The following is a 22,442-nucleotide window of genomic DNA, read 5'->3' as shown; positions in this document are numbered from 1 at the left end:
AACCTAACAGGAAAAAAATAAAAGGGAGCTGGAGTATCATCACAAATGCAAAGGCTGTGGGGCATGAACATCACAAAACTGAACTTCAGAAGGAAAGGTGACCTCCTATAAACCACAGCCTTGGTGCAAGTGACAGAGCAAGAGGAAGGTGTATCTTGTTCAGAGAAGGGTACAGGACAGCAGCTGTGCGTCAAGATGATGACTTTGAAGTGGAACCCCACGTGACTGTAAGAGCACATCACTGGGGGTCTGCCTGCACACAGCCCCTCACGTAATTATGAAGGCAGAAGACTCTACAAAGGAGGGTTCCTTCCAACACCAACACTTTCTGGTTCAACCTAAAGAAGTGTCCTCCTATACCAACTTCCTCATTCCATTTGCTCAGGCTAGATCTTGGGTCTGCATAGCTGATTAAGCCCAGTCAGAAAACCTCTTAATCATTTCAAATATATAGAAAGGTTGGATAAAACTTAAGAAATTAAAAAAAAAAGTCTAACTAACCTCAGAAGCAAAAGGGTCAATGGCTGAAAACAAAGAGAAATTTCAAATTTCAAAATAAGAGCAATGAAGGGGTTTGAGACTAGACAGGACCACCGCAGCTATCCAGGTGAGACCAGGAAGGAGACTAAAGACCCCGCAGCTGGTGGGGAACCGGCACTGTGCTCCATAAAACTGGGCAGGGGGGACTTTTGTCAGGCTAAACTTTAAATGTATTTGCATGTATTGAACACAAATTAACTTGACCGTGCAATAGACAAAGGGCTAACATTCTACACTGTATAATCTGCTGGTCATTTGGAATACGGCAGCTTACTTAATATCAAACATTTAAATTCTTACGTTACACAGGGGAAAAAAGCTTCCTGTCTGTTCCTCTAAAGTTGACTTGCCACCACATATGCTTGAATCTGGACTTAGACAGGACTGGTCCTCTGCAATCTAGAGTTCCCAGCCCTCTGTAAGTCCAGGGCCCCAGGTTAGATGAAGCCCTAGTCCATGGCTCCTTGCTTGTGACTTACAAAACCCAAGAACCAACTAGTGTTTCTTTTCCTCCTCCATTATTAGTATTGCTAAACAAACTTCTTGCATTTCAGAGTTGATTCTTTTGACATTCTCATTTTTTGAACTTCTATTAAAATTTGAAAGAAATAGTTAAACCATGTTCTGGGTCAGACTGCAACTCTTAAGTTTTAGGTCCTCTTTTACTCCAAAGTAAGTAATTTAATTATTTAGGAAGGTGAGTTTAGTAAAGGTTCATTAATTAGCCTAAGACACACATTCCTTTCTCTTTAAAAAGGGGAAGTCTTATTCTACTAGAGGGACAGGTGACACCAAGCAAGTTTTTACACTTGAGCTAGTTGAGACCAGGGCAGCCAGGAATTAAGTGGTTTCCTGACAGGCCATCCAAGCAACATGCCGTCCGACAGGCTCCACTCATGCCAGCCAGAAAGGAGGTGACGGCAGCAAAGGACCCTCCCTACCCCATTCTCCTCATCTTTCCTCTCTCTCCCTCCCAGGCCTTACTGGTTGTCAACACAACCAATCAAAGAGCAAATGTTTCTTGCACCAAACAGGCCTTCCTTCTTCCATTATCTTCGACAACCTCTGTCCTCCGTCACTAATTTTCCCTTTCCCTGAAGCCACCAAACATCTACTGTCTGCCTTCCTTGCCTTTGACACTGCTGAATAGAGATTAATGGAATTCAGTGTGCAGTTCAGCAAAAGGAAAAAAAAAAAGGGAGGGGTGGGTAATAAGCTCAAAAAATAAAGCCACCCCTATGTTCTGAGACCATCAAGAGGAAATGACTTCTTACTAGTTCCTTTAAAAAAAAAAAAAAGGAAAGAAAGAAAAGAAAAAAGAAAGAAAGGACTCACCTAGTCCCAAGCAGTCACTTTTTAATCTAGATTTGCCCAAATCAATTCTCCAGGACTAGTAACCCTCACTGGGGTAGCACCATCATTCAGAGTTGACTTTGCAAGGTTTTCTCCAGGTACTGCCACAATTTTTCAATCTTTTTTGAAAACACACACACACACAATTGTTTACAGATCCATCTCTGTAGTTTTCTTTTCGGACACGTTCATTTTTTAAGTCATTCAGATACGTCTCCAATGTGTGCGGTGGGGACACAAAAACACATGTCATCTACACCCAGCATGCAGCGCGCGCGCGCACACACACACACACACACACACACACACACACACACACGGAGTGCTAATTGTCTGAGGCTGGCAACTAAACTTAAAGCAAAGACCACTTAACTACTCTCTTTTCTTAGAGAGGTGAGACAGTTTGACTGTGCCCCAATCGCTGAAAGCAATTAATACCTTCGACTTTTCTCCCCCAGCCCCAATGCAGACAAAAGTTTGTCATTTTTGTACTTTTTCTAGTGGCACAGAAGCTTCAGAGTAACCATATGGCACTGAAGAAAGAATGGAGACATAACATATTCTCAACTGTGTTTTTCCCATCCCCATCAACAATGCCTGCTCACTGCCAAGTTTAAATGTGATTTAAATTATGCCCAATCTGGAAAATATTTTACGTTATTTGAGTGCTGGCCACAAGTAAAACATATACAATTTCCCTTCTCCCCTTTGAGAACTTTGGAGCCACCAGGTCAGGAGCTCTCTTGGTGACAAGCCCCTTCCCATCAGCGTAGAGAGGCCAACACTCAGGATCGGAGGCTGAGGTCCTGCATTTCACTCGGGGCCTCACTCTTCCACCAACAGGAATGTGCTTAGCTGTGTGTCAGGTCTGTGCTGACTGTCAGACAGATCAGCTTCTCGGCTTCCTACCTTGTCAAGTGCCACGTCCTCCGAGCCCGGCCTGGAGTGGAGTCCTAAATCCCTCGGAGGTGTGGGTGTGGCAGCCGCGCAGTCCAGGGTTGGTCTTGCCAGCCGGCCGCCCAGGCAGTAGCCTTTTAATGAACTCAGTGACTCAGCGGCGTCCCCTTCCCCCCGCTGGCCTCCCATCTCACTCCTCTCGATCGCAGTGATGCCCATGTGACAGCACGTAGTCTCCACCGAGACTAATCCCATATCAATAAGAGCTTTCAGCACGACCCAGACCAGATTACTCTGTCTCACAACCACTCTGCTGACCTTCCCTGGGGGCCAGAGAATACTCCCCCAGCGTGTACTATTTACAGAAGAGTCCACATAAGCCGGATGGCTTGGTGTGATGATTTCACTTCCAAAGTTTGTGGCTTTAACAAAGCAACTCGGCATCCAATATTCAACCACTCAACCAGGCGCGGTGCAAGCCACTGGGGTGAGAAAAATACTCTGGATTTTACATAGATGCAGCGATAAAAAATCACTCCTGGGTTCTATGAAACACAACCACCAGAGCACAGTATCATTCCCGTATGCACAACCCCCATCACCAAATCAAAAGATTACAAATAAAGGCTGCATGTTAAATGACAGCTTAAGACGAGCTCAAAAATACCAGATGTATCGGGTTTGGTACTAGATGTCTTTGCCACAGAGCCAAGGCAAGGCAATGTGCTGTTTTATTCTCAGATTAATTTGGACTAAATGCAATGAGTTTTTGTGTGTTTTTTTGTTTTTTTTTTTTTAAGAATACTGAAACAATTACTAAGATTGGTTCTTAACCCAAACAGTCTAAATTGATTCTGAATGGAGGCCCATGAAACTTGAGAGAAGGGAAACCAACTCAGTGGATCAAACCCCTCCACTTTCCCATCTTTTCCAGCCATTTTTATTCCTGTTTCCGGTCTCTCTCTATAGCCTCTCTAAGCAGCAAAGATAAGTAAGAGGAATGAGTATAGAGCCTCCAAACTGCCAAGGAGACAGATAACGGGGTGTTCCCAGAGAAGCCGACATACGTGCCTGGAGAAACTGTCTTGAGGTTTTGCAAGAACAGTTTCATCAGCATTACATCCAAGAACAAGAATGCCAGGCCATATATAAAATCATCATGAAGGAGTTTTCCAGCACTAACTGTTAAGTTAGGAAGCCGTCCCACCAGACAAAGGCCCTTCGCACACACAGCTCTCTTAGAAAAACTCTGCTTATTAATCTTGAAAGGTTTTCCGTTCTAAACCTGTGATGATAGCTATTGAAAGTCAACCTCTTTTCCTTAGAAATACATTAAAATGAAAAAAAAAAAACAAAAAACCCAACATGCACCAGATAATTTACTTTTAGTATTAACATACTTGGAGATTACTGAAGTCTCTGTTCAAACCAGTTGGGCGGACCTGAGGTCGTCAAAGAAGGGAGACACCAGGGGAAAGAGAGCAGAGACAAGCTTCCAGATGGAAAAACATGAGAGGGAAGCACGGATGTCAAGGACCCAAGGGAAATTCAGTACATGGGATTCCTTCCCTAGTTGTCTGCTCTCTGTCCAGAATTCTAATTATTACCAGAGAGGAGGGTGACTCCAAGTACTTTCTGATCATAATACCTTTTGCAATTTGTCAGCTGTAAGACCTCAGATTCAAGGTGGATTAATTTGGAAAGTCAAATTGGATCCATTTTGAAGTCTTCATTTCACATACAACAATAAATAAATGCAAACAGGCAATAACAGAGAAAACAGAAAAATACTTAGAAAGAAAAGAGGAACTGCCTGTAACTTTCCCCTAAGCCCATGACAAGGATGCAGCAGGGACCTGGGGCTGGCTGATGGTTTTGCAGACACAGCGGCAGAGAATTCTATCCCTGTGGGTTGCTCCCTGCTCTTGGTGAAGGAGGCAGGCAGTCCAAATGCTGGTCTCTGTCTTTTCCTTCCCTGTCTCCTCACCCCTGACTAACGAGCATGTTCCCTAAGACTCCCTGAGACATGAGGTGTTTTATGCTGGCAAGATGAGGGCCCTTCCCTGAAGCTTTCAAAGGATGTGTTGAAATGACCATCTACCGATGCAGTGAACAGAGTTGGCCCTCAGAGGCAGGGAGGTGGGTTAGAGATCCAGCAGCCCCAGGCCCGTGGCAGGAGGTCAGCATCTGAGGCTAGATCTCAGCCATCATGACAGAATTATTACTGCCCTGCTGGCGTCCTCAACAGGACCGACCTGGTGCCTGCACGGTCAGGCAGGTGGACATGGCTTTGCACTGCTGAGAAGGTGGAGTAAATACGATGGTGAAAAGAAAATCTGAGCCCAGTGCTGCCGTGTCCCTTGTGCGCTTTCCTTCCCCTTTCAGCCTCATTTGTAAAAGGTGGAAAAAGTCATTCCCGCTCTGTGTACCTGCCAGTGTCAACATGATGCTTGAACAATGCTTTCGAAAACAAAAACTACAAAACCTAAGACGTTATCAGAGGACACGTTCTTACCAGCCTCAAAGCAGCTTTCTGTCCAAAGACTAAGTTTGGAAAGTATAAATACTTCTAAGGTTGAAAGAAAGTCTTAAAGAACATTTTTTCTATTGTACGATAGGAAAGTATCTTATTGGCTTTAAACAAGGGAAATCTAATAGTTTCAAATCCATGGATTAGAGTGAGATGGTAAAGAAACGATGGGGGTGGGATGAGGGGCAAACAGAACATTCTCCTGAATAAGACTACTGGAACCAGCACTCAAGGTGTGAAGGAGGAGCCTAAATTCATGCAGAGCACAAACCAGCTTTGGAATCCAGCTTCTACAAGGCGCCTGACGGCACAACCCAGGATGGCTCCCCTCTGTCGCTTCACCCTAGGAGTGTCTGTGCAGCCCTTGGCCAACATGTGAAAAGCCCAAAGCTGGCAGCCAACACTGTGCTGGCATCTGGAGTGAACAGGGACAACCAAGCACCTCAGTCCTGCAGGACCACCCTGAATACTCAAGTTTAGAATGAGAGGTCACTGGAGCTTGGTGTCATTCGGTCCAGATATCTCGTTTACACACAGGGAGACTGAGGCCTGGGAACAAGATGAAGGCACTTCCCCAAGAAAGGCAGCATCCAAGCCCTGCTGAGCACCCTGGTCCCCAGGCCCCTCACCCAGTGTACCTTCCACCAGCCTGGGATGTTTTTCTTCAGCTAACTGGAATCCCAGTTTTTCCCCCATCTGCTAGTGTATGTATACACACCATAAGACTTCAGATTTATCTTAGAGCATTTTCTCCTCCTGGCTTGATAAAATCTGCCTTTCCTTAGGCTAATTGTTTCCCCCAAATTTAAATATCTCAGGTGCTCTGAGGAACCCTAACCTTGAACCATCTTGAACATACAAAATAGGTCAATCAGGTAATTAGCTTATGAATCCTGAACATTTATACAGCTTCTTATGGTTTCCATAAGCTCTTTCTCATTTGATCCTCACAACAGCTCTGTGTTGTAAGCAGGGCAAGGGTTACTTCCCCAATTTATGTGGTGTTCTAGGGAGGTTAAGAGATTTATCTGGTGCCAGCACTAGAGGTGAGCCGAGGTCTTCCTTCTCCGTTGATTCAAATTAAGAGTCTATTATCTACCAGGCATGGTGGCTGACACCGAGGAGACAAAGATGTGTAAAACAGAGTTCAAGTTTTCAGGGAGCTGGCTCTAGTGGAGACACACACACACAGACACACACAGAGGCCCCCAGCTGCCCTTTACCCTGACAGACAAGACTAATTCCTTTCTATAGAGCTTCTTTACCTCACGCGGAAGGAAAACTACCGTCCTTCACGAACACCTGGCAGTTTTTTATAGCTGGCCTTTTGGATGGCTCTCACCTGTCTCAGGCTGTGGCCTTGTATTTAAAGAAAAAAACAAAAAACCAAATCCTCTGGGTAACAGTCTTTCCAACTTTAACTTGATTCTTTGAGATAGGACAAGATTTTCATTTTCATTTGAAACGTGAGGTGAAAAAACTGAAAGCAAGCAAGTCTCCCAACCCTAAGACACAAGTCCAATTGCTGTGATGTTAGAAGGTAACACTAACCTTTTAAGTTGACTAGAAATTGAGATGAAGTCACAGAAACCGCAGCTAACAAGAACACCGTGTAAAAAGCTTCTTGAAAGATTCAGCTGTTTCAAGAGATCTCTCTCACCTCAAGAATGATAGAAGTCCCCACTACATTACCCAAAGGCTATACCACCAAGAACATGGTCACAAAAATCCACACATAGATTTCTTGACACTCTCGCATATTACAGCTCACTGTAAAACTCAGAAGCCTGACGCTGAGTTCAGATCCCAGAGGCATTCTGTCACCGGTTAAGGGACGCGGTGCAAGTCATTACCCTGCGGGGTCTAATTTCCCATAGTGATCTAACTTCATCCGAGGACCGATCCTAAAATACTTCAAGAAGGGTACTGCTACGGACTGCCTCTTAAACTGCCTTCCCAAAATACAATCTCTTACAACCAGGGTTTTTATAGACGCTGCACATCTGACAGAGCAAGATTATATTCTGCATCTAGAGTCTAGGTATTCTGATAGGCTCTTACATTTCAAGATTGATGTTCAAAGCAATTCATTAATTCCCACAGACAAAACTCATATGGATTTTAGGAACTGCTTGACATGTTTACCTCAAGTCATAAAGAACAGACTTATTAAAATGCTTCAGAAGTAGAGAAAGTAAGGCTTCAAAAAATTATTTTCATTCCCCAAATGTTATTGCTCCCAATTGTCATCTATCAATGGCTCCCAATCAGTCATGCTCTGCCTGAGCAGCACAGTAAAACATCAGCCTGTGCCTAAGGCGGTCCCACGGGTTCTTCCAAACAGAGCCCATAAAGACTACAAAGGAAACAGAAGGATGACAGAACATACACACTTTATTTTAGACCTACCCTGATTTCCTTTAGGCTTTGGGCACATGACTACCTTTATGGCTGCAATAATTTTACTGTAAAGACCTGGTACCATAATTTCTTCTGGGAAAGTGTTATGTTAAGTTGTCAAGAAAAAAGCAAGTTATGTTTTTTTTTCCTCACTCAAGGACACCGCTGCACTCAGAACAGGAAAGTAGCTTCTTTCAAATATTAGATTGTAGCTCCTGGTGTCAGCTGATCACAGACACTACCTGTGGCCATTCCTACAAGGATTCATCCACTTCTTGGATCATCACATTTTGGTCAGGTTCCACATATATCTTACCTACTCTGGCCAAAAAAAAAAAAAAAAAAAAAAAAAAAAAGGTGGTGGGGAGGAGTGGATAGTGTTTTTATTAAATTTGTAAATACATGCGTCTAGAGCAGTCTTTCGTTCTTGCTTATAAAAATGGAGTCCATGCTGATAGCCATCTGTCGGTGGTGATTAAATCTCTAAGATACAGTCTCCACCTGATTAAATGGACATATGGTTGAGTGTTGTGTCTTCTTTTTGTGTACCACCACAATTTGATCTACCCTATTACATTCATTCGGGTTTTGTAGCACATGTTTTGGCATTAACAGAGGGAAAAAATTGGGCCGGGAAGGTGGTGACAAGGCTGTGGCTGGCAAGAATGAAGCTTGACACCCTCAACAGAACAGTAGGACTTATTTTTTCAGATTGGCCAGGCATTAGAACACACCTAAATATGCCATCCCATAATTTGCCTATATCTTTTCTTCTTCCTTCCCAGTTTTCCCTCTTAAATATTTACTCATGAGTTTTGTGCTCTGCTAAACTAGAGGTGGGAGTCATTTAGAAAATGCATACAAGGTCTTTACCTTAAACCCTGTATTTTTAGTCTGGAATATAAGGAATATTAGACTACCATCCCACCTCCCTCACTCAATACACACATAAAATTCAATACTGAGAATGAGCCAGCCAGTGTATCTGATGAATTTATGTCCCCAGACTCAGTGTGGTTGGGATTCAGAAAGGCGCTGGGAATTAGGAAGTACAGTGTGATGAGGAATTTGAAGATGGAACTGGCTGAGGTGAAAGAGGATGTGGGGGGAACATGAACCTACGTACCCAGACACAAAGAAGAATCTGATGTAGGAAGGAGGAACAACCAAGGTTGACTGGTATCAGGAAAGCTCCTAAATGAGGAGATTAATTTTCAGTAAAGGACTAGTCATATGAACAATAATTTACTTTGAGACTCTAGCACAGACAACAGGACAGGGATGTGTTAGTTTTGATCTGCCCTCCAGGGGCCATGATCTGCCCTCAACAGGCACACACTCTGGAAGGGTCTGGCTAGTATCTGAGAGATGCTCATCAAAAGGCATCACTCAAGAGGCAGCTACTTCCAACTCCTCACCCTCCTCTTCCCAACGCTAAAGGCTTTGTAAATTCCTTCAGTGGAGGTTAACAAAGATTGCTTACTGGTGAAATTTGTGGTGTTTAAGATCTGTGGATTGGAGAGAAATGTGGAAAAGGCACCACACCAAAGGACGAGCAAGCTAAGAGAATCTGAGGAGCCCAACCTTACTGTGCAATGGTGCCCACAGCTCAATTCTGCAACAATCCTGTGTGTAGCCAGCCACCAGCTTGGAGGCTTCCTGTCACCTGATCCTGACTAGGTTAGTGAAATCCCACCCCTAGATATGTCACATTTGCTTCACAGTAATTTTTCACGTAAGGTACTTACTGTCAGAGCATCTGTAAGTTCAGAGGTCAGACTCTTGACTGTTTCCTGCCTATGTATGCAATGAAGTGCTTGCATACATAGCAGAGTTGGTAGGAGTCTGCTCTTGTATCTGGGGACATGACTGAAGGAGAAGATACACCTCTCATCTGCCTCAACTGTTGGTGGTTACCCGTATCCACCCCAAACCCCACTTCATTAAACATAATCAAAGTGGCTTGGAGGTCAGTTTTTAGCTCACTTGAATGGAGATGTTTTATTTGAAACAGACACATCATAAAAACTAACATTTTTGGAAGCATGAAAAATGAGAGCAACGATGTGGACACATGCTTGAGAAACTCAAACTGCAAACCACATGAATTTTCATTAAAATCATAGCCTAGACATGGAAAAAAATGTCAAGTACCTACAATTTTTAGACTCATATAATACATGGTTTCTCTCTGAGAATGCCCCTAAAATGTTGTACGATTCCAAATGATTGTAGAAAGAGTACATATCTGCAGCTTAATAAAGTGCGTTTTACTAAGGTTTGGCATTTATTAACTGATGGGCATTTGATAACTAGGACCCCATGAGATCTTTCAATAACACATTGGTACATAAAATTATGTCAGTGTATAAATTATATATATAACCAATCTTTATCAGTTCATATACAGGCAATACATACCAATCCAATGCTTAAAGGGAAGAAAAAGCCAACCCCTCTTTCTCTGCCAAGCATCATGCGACCTATTTCCTTCTCACTGATCTTAAATCCCTAGGTATTTTGAACATGGCCATTTGTTGTTGAGAGCCACCATCAGACAGAGCTCAATGACTGACTCCACTCAAGGGAAGGCCATAGAGAAGGCTTCATATCATTCTCAGAAAGCGTTCGACTTCCATATGTAGCCTGATCTTTTAAAACCAAAAAATCCCACATTGCAGACAGTGTCACTGTATGTTAGCACTCAGTTGTTAACACACATCCAAGCAAGTGCAACAAAAATGCAAGCCTCTAAATATAACCACCTTTATTTTACAATGCCAACACTCAAACCCTCAACCCCCACCCTTTCAGGCAACACTTATCATTACCAGAGATTTCATTCTCTCTACTCCCAGCCCCTTACTCCAAACTTATGAGACACTGCTCCTCCTAGTATTCACGCACCAACACTTACTGTATGCGAAGCACAGTGCTGGGCACAGAACACAAAATGACAAAGTCAGTTCCTACGCAGGCAGCTCAGAGGGAGACATTCTTGCCCATTCCAGATTGCACAGCTTCTGAGGTGGCAGCCCCCCTCTAACTGCTGCTTTAAAAAAAGAACCCCTTGAGGGGAGGGTACAGCTCCGTAGTAGAGAACATGCCCGGCATGCACACGGTTCCAGGTTCAATCCCAGTACCTCCATTAAAGTAAATAAATAAACCTAATTACCTTCTCCCCCCCAAATTAAAATAATAAAAAAAAGAGCCCTTGTTCCACTCCTTTAATCCACCCTCCCTCCTACTAGTATTTCCCTTTCCCATCCAATTCTGAGTTCTTTACCTTTGATTTGCTTTAATCGTTTTAATCTTTAATTCCTCCCAAACACAGCTTGTTTATAGGGTTCCTTCTTCCTTCTTAAGTGTGCTTGTTTTTCTTGAATTTTAAAATTCTACTTGCTTTCCAGTTAAAATGCTCCTTGACCTGTATTTTAGACTAATCTAACCAAAACTGTTTCTACAAGATTATGACTGAAATTGCTTCTACCATGTGCTGGAGCATTGTTGCTCCGGTTTGTCTCTTTTCTAGGCTCTCTGTAACTTCCTGACAACCCCACACCTCCCTAACTCGTGGAACTGGGAACGAAACTGAAAATAATCAGAATCCTCAAGGAGTTAAGTTAGTGGGCTAATAAGATAAACCAAGCAGTATTAAAACAAGAAGCAGAACGTGAGCTCTGCCATCAGAGTTACACACTGCCACGGAGGCTTGGAAGGCAGAGAGAACAAAAGCTGGTTTGTAGAAGCCGTGTGCAACGTAAAGCCTTCTGGCCTCCCAATATTCAGGGGCTTTTCCGTAAGTGCTTGTAACCACCACGACCCTTCAGGCAGTTCACAGCAAGCAGCACCCTAATAAAAATACATAGTCACAAAAGGAGAACAATAACGGAGCCTGAAGACTGCGTGGAGCCTCACGCAGGACGGAGCCTCGCACCCAACAAGTCGCCCACGGACTTGACAGCCTTGAAAGCTGAGGTCCTTTTCAGGACAGAGGGTGGGGAACAAGAACAGCCTGACTCAAACGTGTGGTCGATTCCTAATTCCTGACACGTGCGCTCTTCCATACCCGCTCACAGAGCCAGCAACTTCCCCTTTGTTACCCTGTCACTCACAATTCTGTAAAAAGCGACCCTGTCCGGAAGAGGCCACACCAGCTAATCCTTAAGTCCTTTGGAGTGCTAAAGCACTTCCCTGCAGGGTGCATCATTTATTTTTTGCCCCACTTCCTAAGTCCACCTCACTTCTGAGGCACAAAACACAGCACAAGGGATCCAGGCAGCCAAGTCAGAATTGGTCAGACTGGCGTTTCTTTGCAGCACTATTGTCTCTCCTGTGTCCCTCCTCCCACCCCGTCTCCACGCTCCACACTTTGAATACAAGGCCACGCACAGTGGTGTGAATGCACAAAAGCGCAGAGCCACACACCAAGCAGCTCCTGCTTCAGTCCTGAAAAGCTCCCTGTGTTTCAGCCAAGGCCCAACGTGCCTCCTGCTCATCATTCCTTCCAGCCTGTTTCCAAAGCCCGCAAGGACAACGGAGCTGAGGACGGGAGGCAGCACCACATGCTCAGTCCTCTGCTCAGAGGTCCCCTCTTGTGGGTCACATCCTCACAACTCTGTTCCATCGATCCCATAACCTGGTTCCCCACGTATGTTCATGTAGCACTCCTACACTGGGTGATACTATAGACGAACACTTAGAATACAATGGGACATGCACTAGAACACAGGCAGGCATGAGACTCTACAGCACGCTGGGTCTGTTCCTCGACTGCTTCAGCTTCTTCAGCCAACCATCAGTGTTATCAGTTCCAGAGCCTCACTTTTGAATCCCTGGCTCCACCATTCACTCAGTTCAGGCCATCAGCATCTCCCTCCCAGATTACTTACTTCTCCTGACTGTTCTCACCACTTCTAATCTCATCTCCCTCCAAGCCACACTCCATAAGGCAGCCAGGTGTATCTTTCAAAGCTCAAACTCTATGTTGTCTCGCAGCCCCAACATAAACAAGTATCAGCCAAAGGATCCCCATTACTATCAGGACAAAGGCTATATGAAGCCACACTGAAAACCTTGTAGTACCCCCAAATCACTGTGCTCAACCCTGCCATGGGACTCTGCACACAAACCATTCCCCTCTGTTCAGAACACAATTCCCATTTCCCCCAAAGCCCTCACCCTTTACTTATCTAGCCGAACCCCGTCCTTTAAGTCTAGATGTCGATATCGTTTCCCCCAGAAGCCTCTGCTGAATGCCTTAGGCAAGTCTGGATGCCTCTCCTTTAAGTTCCTGCTGTAAAACTTACAACCTTGTGAGCGCTTACCTCTTTCCTCCACTAGACATCAAACCACTTGGGGGCCTAGAATGGAAACTTACATACAGTAGTCTTTTTATAGCTGTTGCGAATAATTAATCCTAAGAACAGGAACTATGACTTCATATCTTTGTCCTTCGCATAGTGCTTGACAGATGCCGGGGACTGCTTTTTGAATGGAAGGTCTAACTCTGCTTGGAGGCTTTGGTGGAAGCTTTCATACAGAAAGGGATCACCTGAGTTGTGGAGGGAAAAAATGATTCATTTCAGGTTTGGTATAGCTATGTTGTAACCATGCTGTCAATGGCTGTCACTCTGGGAGGATCCTCAAATTAAAACAGATGCCAAGCACATCCACCCCTCACCCTCATCCTTCCACATCAATCATGGCTGCCACAGACAGGTTCTATCTTCCCCAATATGGGAGGAAGGGCAGTTGACCTTTGAACAACACGGGTTTGAACTGTGCGGGTCCAATTATATATGAATTTTTTTCAGCAGTATTACAGTAGCACTGATCTGTGGTTGGTTGAATCCACAGATGGGGAACTGCGGATAGTGAGGGATACGGGCGGCCACAGAGGGCCCAGTGTAAGTTATTTGGGAAGTCTGACTGTACAGAGGGTGGGTGTCCTTAACCCTTGGCTGTTCAAGGGTCAACTGTGCTTCACTTTGGTACCACAGAAAAGATCACTAAGTTGACTTTTTATGACTAATTTTTATTTGTACAACTAAACTGTGGACAACTATTTGTCACTGTGATTCAAACAATACAACTGGTTTGCTATGCTATGACACATATTCAGGATTAAGAACAGTGTGAAATGAAGCATTCATACTCTTACATCAATGGGATATTATTAAAATCACCTAATGGCAGCAACAAATAAATGGATACCTTGAAGTTTAAGCCTTTCCAAAACTCTGGTGACAGTCAAGAAGCATTCTCTCTGTGCCCTGTGGACAATATATATCCTCTTTCAATGAGAGATCAAAATTATTTTCTTCAGCTTCACCTACTTCAGTATCTTTGAACACTAAGTATCACCTCCTCAAAAAAAAAAAAAAAAAAAAAAAAAAAAAGAAAGAAAGAAAGAAAAAGAAAACTTAAACCAAACCAAAAATAATAATGTGCCTGCTGGGCCCACAAGAGGTGGCCATCATTATGACTCCATTTAAAAGTAAAAATAAGCTTTCAAACAACATGATCTTTTCTTTTTCCTCTATAATAAAACACAAGTAATTTACACACAATTCAACTAAAATGTGAATCAAATTCCTACCACATTCACCACTCCCTTCATTACCAGATTGCGGTTACTAGCTCAGGCCCAAATAGCGGCCATCATTTAGTCATTTGACAAATACTTACTAAGTGCCTAAAATATGCTAGGTAGGGGCTGGAATGACCACACTAATCCCTCAAAGTAGCTACCAGTTGCTTTGTTGATCACTCAAAACTTACTTTTCAGTCACATGTTGTTTGATAACAAGCCCCTCCCCTTGCCCCATCCCAGGGGTTGGGGGGGAAATGGCCTGTGAGCCAAATCTGGCTGCTGCCAGTTTCTGTAAATAAACTTTTACAGGCACACGGCCACGTCCCCTCATTTACCTAGTGACCATGACTGCTTTTGCTGCCACAACGGCAGGTCAGCCATATGGCCCACAAAGCTTATAATTTTTCTATTTGGCCCCTTATAGAAGCAGCTTGCCGAGCCGTGCTCTTTCTTGGCAACCTTTCTACAAGTTTCCTTCCTCCCTCCATGACTGCACCTTCACAGGCTTTTGTCTTCTCTTGCCCAGTGGAGGTGGATGCTGTGCTCCTCTGCCCGTCACCATCTCCCTCCGCCACATCTTCCCTCCCTCCCTCTGTCACAAACCTATGGCATAATTATCTGTAAGCTGGTTTGTCTTCCCGAACAGACTGGGCTCCTTAAGGACAGGCCCCCATGTCACAGCTGTAACTCAGCACAGCTCCAGGCACGTGGCAACCATTCAAAAAATATCAACTAGGCGGATGAGCCTTTACAAGGCATTTCAAAAATAAATATGTGGAAAGGCTCTGGAGAAAGTTCAGCCGTGAAAAACAATCATTCACATCATGAAGTTTCTACTCCTTTGTGTTACCAGCTTTGACCTTGTCTAGAGGCAGCATGGGTGACAAAGCAGAAACCTTGAATAGTGGATTTCTCCTCTGAGTAAGAGCTGACGGTCTGACCTTGCCATTTACTAGTATCTTAGTAAAGATGCCTACCCTTAGAGTCTCAGCTGCCTCACCTATAAAACGGAGGTAATAGGTGGTTGTGAAACCAAGACTATGTGCAAAATAGTTACCACCTTGCCAAGCAATTTAAGTGTTCAGTAAATATAAGTATTACTTTTATGGACAAGTTGCTCTGCTTTGAGGCTCTAAGTACACTGGCCATGAATGTGGCTGTGATGTCACCTCTGTGTTAGTTCATCACACTCGTCTTCACAGCAGGAGCCCAGGTTCAGGTGGCTGTTTCATAGCTCACATTGTAAAATCAAGCGGTTGGGTCTTATATTAATAATTATTCTTCAAAATAAAAGGTCAGACTCTAAGAGAGGAGCTTTTCCCTCTCTTCCTTAAAGCTTTGGTTAAAAAATATTAACGCTGAAACTCAACGGAAGCGTCAACAAACTGTTCTGTAAACTGCCTTTCCCTATGGACTTTCCTAGGACTTGCTGTTCCAGCTCTAACAGCTGCAAATATTTTTTTGTAGTTGGTTCTGCATTATAAGTTTTTTTATTAGCTGCAAATTTTTAAGAGTAGATATTTTGGTAATCAAAAAGACAATATTGTGTAAATGAACTTTTATGGTCTTATTGCAAAGGTACTTTTTCTAAGGCAATGAATATATGTGAAACTTTTTCTTTTTTTAAAGGTAGCAGTTATTATATGGGGATTAAAACAGAGATACTTAAATTCTGCACGTGTCAAGACGAAAAGAGGGAGTAATACCAGTAAAATCACCAAAAGGAAACACACAGATATCCCACCAGTATATCACAGTATTTGGAGAGGCTGGGAATTAAGAGGGGGAAAGTGGAGTTTTAAGCTGATTAGGGAAAAGCTCTGCCTTCCACCTATATCCCTTAATTGATGTTCTGGTTGCATCAAGTGACTGTGATGGATAGCCAAAGCCCTGTCATTTATCTTTTGGAATGAAACCAGAGAATTGAGGCAGGGCCCACTGAGCACTGCTCATTGAAGTGCTAGCCTATCTACTCCCAGGAGAGAGACACTGAGAGGTCAGAAAGGACGCATGCACTGTGTGTAAGTGCACATTAAGCCCAAGTACTCCTCTCCTCTTCCAACTCAGGGGGCTGAGGAAGCAGGGAGTGGATATGCGCAACAGTACCTTCAGTATTTCCTGCAGCTTGATCCGCCCCAGGTTGACCAGACTGCGCAAACAGTGTAGCTTAGAAAGGAGCCACAATTCCTAACTAGGCATCTGGCTCCTAAGAAGCGGCCAGCAGGAGGGCAGGGAGGAGGGTGACAGAGCCCTCCATCCAGCTTCCTTACTCACCAACCTGATAACTGGCTTATAAGCGCCTCAGCTACGATAAATAACATTGGAAATGTACGCTGGGTAGGTCGATGCATACCCTGGCTTTAATTAATTTTATCCTTTTGCATCTCTAGCATTTCCATCTTCCTAAGGTTAGCTGGTAGTTCACTGAGCTGAAAGATTGGGGGCTGGGTGGAACAGTGTTTCAGGAGCGGAGTGAATGTCAGACAAGGGCAAAGGGCAGAGTGTGATCTGCTGAGTGCCCCTGCTTCCTCCTCCTTACTGACATTACCATCCACTCAACCAGGAGGGGAGAAGGTAAGCAGGAATAATCAGTTAAGTGCATTAGGGTTCTTTCCCTTTCTTTCCTACAAGTCCCATATGGGCAACTAATGAGAAAATGCCTAGAGGCAGAAATGAACTTCGTAACAACCAAGTGTAGCTGCATTTTGACTGACACTAGTCAAAAAGTAAAAAATAAATAAATAAATAAATAAATAAATAAATAAATAAATAAATAAATAAATAAATAAATAAATAAATAAATAAATCAACCAACCAACCAACCAACCAACCAACCCTCAATTAAGTTAGAGCTTATTTTTTCACATCACAAATGAACTCACTATAGATTCCTTTTAGAAGATGAATGTCCTCTCAGGCATTTAAAATAATTAAACCTTTGATTTGCACACAATGTGTTTGGCAATATCTTTGGTGCAAGTCAAGATATATTCAGACACGAAAAAACCTGTTTAGCTACCTGAACAAATAAAACTTTTAAATTAATAACTATTCGTCAACAGAAGGGGCAACTTTATAGGAGCAACTTTGGAAATAATCTAGAACTGAGATTATCCTCAGAAATTCCCAGCATATTATGAATAATACATAATTTGTGGGCTTTTTTTTTTAATGGAGGTAGTGATAGAGTCTTAAAACATCACCGTGTAAGAGAAATGAATAAAAGGGCAGTTCTGAAGTCGTCCTCTGCCTTGTGAAAGTGTTTATAGGTTTCTGCCAACAATAAGGTATCTGCTGTCAAACCCAGAAGAAAACGCCTAAGGATGTAACCTGTTCATTGCTTTTGTCTTTGTCGTTGTTTTAAATGTTGGGATGTTGAAGATTTCATTTGTACAAAGAGTTCTGTTGCCAAATAAGTCTGGAAACTATTGTTTGGAAGGTGCCATGCAGTCTGCGCACAGGAAGGTTTGAGGAAACAGCCCTTGGCAACGAACTCACTCCTGAGGCCTTTCCTTGGGGGCCCTTAACTCCTGCTACAACTTCCAACAGTAAGTGACTGAGCAATAAGAACCAGTGATTAAAACGCCACCAATGGGTCAGCTGTTTTATTTATCCACAAATCTACCTTCAGATAGTTTTAACATGATTTTATTTTCAAAAAAGTTTATTTGAAGAAATGTGAGGTGAAAACATTAATATCTCATAGAATATATCATTTCTCACTGTATTAGTAATAGCATATTATTGATAGACATGTAGTCATTATTTTAAAATTTTAATAAAGAAGTCCTGGCTGGGGCACAGTATAATGAATCTCCTTATACCTATTTTCTCAGTTTTGTATATAGCAGGAATTTCCCACAACAAAGATTTATTTTACATCTCAGAAGGCCAGACAGATACTGTAAAAGGCTAAACTTCATGTCCTTTAACCACAGTCCAGAAGGTTTGGGCCTGCTGTGATGAAGAGATTGATTCCCTTCAACCAACCCAAACTGGCCTGCAGAATAGTTCTTCCTGTTCTTTTTCCTACTCCCCTTTCTGCCCTGTACCACGGTGTGCTGTGGACCCTTGACCAGCCAGGTACAAGTAACTGTGCTGCATCACAGGGACTGAAATAAAGCCAACCCACCTGTGAACAAAGGGTACGGACTGCCATATCAGTAAACAAAGGAGGTTGCAGCCACCCCCAGTGGTGCCTCCTGGGGGAACTCAGGATGGGAAGCACAGGGTACTGCCCTAGATGGCTAAGGTACGTATCAAAGGAATGATTTCAGTGAGTCCAGACTTTTGCCTTTTCCCACACATAGAAAAGCATTAAATTCCTTAATTTGAGATATCTGGTTTTCTTTAACAGTAATCTTTTGATGTTCCGACTACTTGCAGAACTCCCTTATATCCTGGCTTCTCCCCTACCTCTTTAGAGCAGTCCCTTAAAGTGATCTGAGAGGCTGCCTCCTGGGCTTAAGCCTTCAGAAAGTCCACTGGATAGAACATAACTCTCAACTTTTAGGTTGCGCTTTTTTTTTTTTTTTTTTTTCAGTCAACACACCTGATCAAGTGCCTTTCTGCCCATTTCATTTCGTTTCACTTGGAGGTTCTAAAAATAACAATACACAAATCCAAATCCAAAGTGACTAAGGCCATTTCCAGCAGAGGTAATTAAGTAGAATCAGACTCTATAAATAATTTGTATTCAGCCTTTAGTCAGGTTTCCTAAAAATAAGAACAATCTTCCTCCTCTCTCTGAATCAGGCAGGAACTGGCTATGGATTTGACATTTTACCGAATAAGTATTTCATTTCCAATACATCTTGCTTGAAAAACTGTCACTCCTTCTAAACCCTCCAATATTGGCATTATCACCAGGTCTCTAGGCCAAGGGATCTCTGAGGCCTTCTTGGTGTGAAGCCCCATCTCCTTGCTCTCCTGCTATACCAGCAATACTTCCTGAGAGCTTACTTATGTGCCAGGTACTATTTTAAGTCTTTTTACAAACAGTAACTCAAGTCATACTCATAGCTTCTTGGAGTAGGTATTGTTAATATCTCTATTTTACAGATAAGGAATTACAGAGTCTAAGTAACTTGCCCAAAGAAACACAGCTAATAAGTGACAGAGATGGAATTTGAACCTAGGCAGTCTGACTCTACACAGACCACATGTTCTTAACTGTTTTTCACACTGTATTTGAGTAATTTGCAACTGGGAGACTCACAAAACTCAGTGTAAAGCAACTGGACACGTTAATAGGCTGATCATCTCTACCCACCTCTACACCTTCCTTGATACCAGCTAGCCTAGTGGTCTCCAAACCTGGTCCATCACACTGAACGGATCTCAGTTCCCTCTCTAAGGAGGACGGTGGAGGACCTAGGAATCCTCATTTTTGTCCCATACCCTTGGCTCAGCCTCAGTGCTTGATTGGGAACCTGGATCTGCCGAGGTGGCCCATTTTCTCTGCACAGCATATTGGATGACTACCCTGTATCAGTGACATCCTCAGAAGGTCCACCTGTAGATCCTGCAAACTGGATAAAGTGTCCCATGAATCCCCAAAAAGCATATTAATGCCATTTTCAGGTGAACATCCTTCAAAAACTTCAAGCCAGCTATCACCACCAGCCCTTCAGGTTTCTCTTGTCCAAGTTACTTTTGCTCTATGGACAGGGTCCTACACCATTACATGCAAAGCAAATTCTTTCTTCTCTTCAACACTGTTAAGTTACCATACATGTTTAATCTCTACTTTTGGTAGATCTTCAATTAATTTTCACTTCTAACAGTTAGGCTTTAAGCTTCATTGCCACCAGCCTAATATTTTAAATAACTTAATGATCTAATATTGGGAATTTTTATAGCATGTCTTTTTATAGACCACTCAGTTCCCCTCTATCTCTTTTACCTCTTCATGTTCAAAACACTTGATAATGGAAAGTCCTTCGAGTGGGGGCACACCTGTACAATATTTTTTCTTTTATCTTTTATTTCTTCCACTCCACCCTCTTTTTAAAAGCCTGCTTTTATACAGTAATGCATGCAAATATTTTTCCTTATTCTAAGTCTGAATTGGAAGGGATTAAAACTGAAAATACCTGTTTTCCTGGGAGGAAATATCATTCTTTTTAATAATTTTCTAATGGTGGTATAACACTGAATTTTTTAAACACCATTATGGGAAGGACAGAAGCTTTTTAAGGCTCTCAGACTCAGTAAACAGTATGTTTTCTTCTGTGTAAATTCCAAAAGTCCCACCACTAATCCAAATATCAGCTCTTCAAACAGGAGTAAATAGAGAAAAAAATCTCAACTGAAAGGTCATCAAAAAGACATTCCTAAAATACAAACAATGGCCATGTGCAGTTGCTGCTAACTTCAAATCTCTTACAGATGCAGTGAGGTAAGTCTCACTTCACACTCCCTTCCACAGAGACAACTTCAACCAGGGAGTATCAAGTGACTCCCTAAGAAAAAACTTTTGTCAAGAGATCAACTGCATAGTATAGATAGGCTGAAAAATGAACAAAATTGGGCAGACTAGAAAATATGCAGAAGTGGTGGCCCTGTTCTCAGTTCACACTCAGTTTATAGAAATAAAAGAGTCTGAAGAATGAGGCCACATTCACAAGAGCCAAACAACCACCAATATATCTGCACAGCACCCTATTGATTTTCCTAAAGCCTTTGTAAACATTGCCTAATTTGGTGATAACCTCTGAGATGTGTATTTACAGATTCATACACAGAATCGAAGATGCCAGTATCACAAAGCTGGTCATTATCTGCATTTAAACCTGAACCCAAGTATAACACCAAACCTTATATGCCTTCCCCTATATTCCACTGAACTAACGTTATCAATGAGTATTCCTTCTAAAACTTTTGCCATCGAGGTATTCAGACTGCCACCGGTCTAAAGATCTCAGTTCCAACCCACCCCAAGCAGTCACCATATGTACCTTGCTCCATTTAGAACTGTTCTACCTCTCCTAGGTCAATTCCAACATTCTCTTTTTCAACCAAACCTCAACCATCCTTCCACTTGTCCCACCTTACTCCTAGTGAGCTTCCTTTGGGTCTCAGGAGTTACTGCCAGGCATTCATTGAATATTCATGGAATTTGCCTAAATCCTCCCAGGCACTTCCTCTGAACATTCACACCCTTATCCACGCTTAAGTCGGATGAGCACTTCATGACAACAAGCCCCACTGAGTCCTTCACCTCCTTTATCTTCTAACACTGTTACAATGGGAGATGGGAATCAACCCAGGGGACCTGTACCCAGCACCTCCTCTGTTCCTGGTTCACTGATGTATGTTGGACAGTCACAGATACACATTCATTGGCATCTCAGGAAGCAGTGAGAATAATGTCAGAGGCTGTTTAATAAAAGATATTAAATGATTGCCTTTAATGCCTTAACTTTAGAAATGAAGAAAATAAGGTTAAGGTGAGAATGCTAGCAGGCAGTAGGACCTATGCTAACACAAGGAACCTTCTGAGGTGGGTGGGGGGAGTTTTACTGAAATACTTAAAGAAGGGCCAGGATAGGACCAAAAGTAGTGACTTGGAGTCTCTTATAAGGGATCAATGTGACTAGAAGGGCAAGAGCCACGATGGAGAAAAATGAGATGTGCTCAAATTTTACTCTGTAGGCAACAGGAAATCCACAAACACTTCTACACAGGGATGTACCATGAAAAGGTTTGGAGAAGACTGTTCTAGCACCCATGCACATAATGAAATCAGGCTTCCAACTGATAGCTTTCATTTTCAAATTAAGTTACATGTGTCTAAATGCTACAAGATTGTCAGGTAACTAACAATTTAATGTGAGAGTCTAGAATTACTAAGCTACATTTTAGAAAAGATGTTAACATTTCAGTAATTTCAATTTGCTTTTTGCAAGCTTTAAATTAAGCTAACTGAACCAATAATAAATAATACTCCCTAATATGTTAAGTGTTTTTGAATTCCAACTTTACAGTGTTTTTCTATGCAGTAAATATTATTTGTAGTCAGGGGAGGTGCCTTATGAACTAGTCTTGGCTTCAAATAGACCCGAGTTCAAAGTTTGCCTCCACTGTGGACCAGCTGAGCAACTTCAACTTGATTACTTTATCTTA

General features: G+C 42.7%; 1 protein-coding gene and 1 long non-coding RNA gene across 5 annotated transcripts in view; one reads left to right on the top strand and one right to left on the bottom strand.

Moving 5' to 3' along the window:
* Positions 1-22,442, bottom strand: part of MCC (MCC regulator of WNT signaling pathway) — a 371,860-nt gene that overhangs the window by 155,059 nt on the left and 194,359 nt on the right. Inside the window, exon 1 of one of the 4 annotated variants that reach the window (XM_032476493.1) lies at positions 2,803-3,395. The exons of the other annotated variants lie outside the window; for them this stretch is intronic. Within the exon in view, the coding sequence (XP_032332384.1) occupies positions 2,803-3,234 (432 nt within the window). The 5' untranslated portion in view covers positions 3,235-3,395. Of the gene's footprint in view, positions 1-2,802; positions 3,396-22,442 lie in introns of those variants that run through there. 4 annotated transcript variants of the gene reach the window in all.
* Positions 5,643-21,504, top strand: LOC116662656. Its single transcript, XR_004318634.1, has 3 exons — positions 5,643-5,725; positions 8,557-8,562; positions 21,494-21,504. It is a non-coding gene; the product is annotated as an uncharacterized LOC116662656 (long non-coding RNA).

This window comes from Camelus ferus, chromosome 3, assembly GCF_009834535.1.
Source record: "Camelus ferus isolate YT-003-E chromosome 3, BCGSAC_Cfer_1.0, whole genome shotgun sequence".
NCBI classification, from domain to species: domain Eukaryota; kingdom Metazoa; phylum Chordata; class Mammalia; order Artiodactyla; family Camelidae; genus Camelus; species Camelus ferus.
Note: the sequence above shows the minus strand (reverse complement) of the source record. Positions and strands in the feature narration are given on the sequence as shown.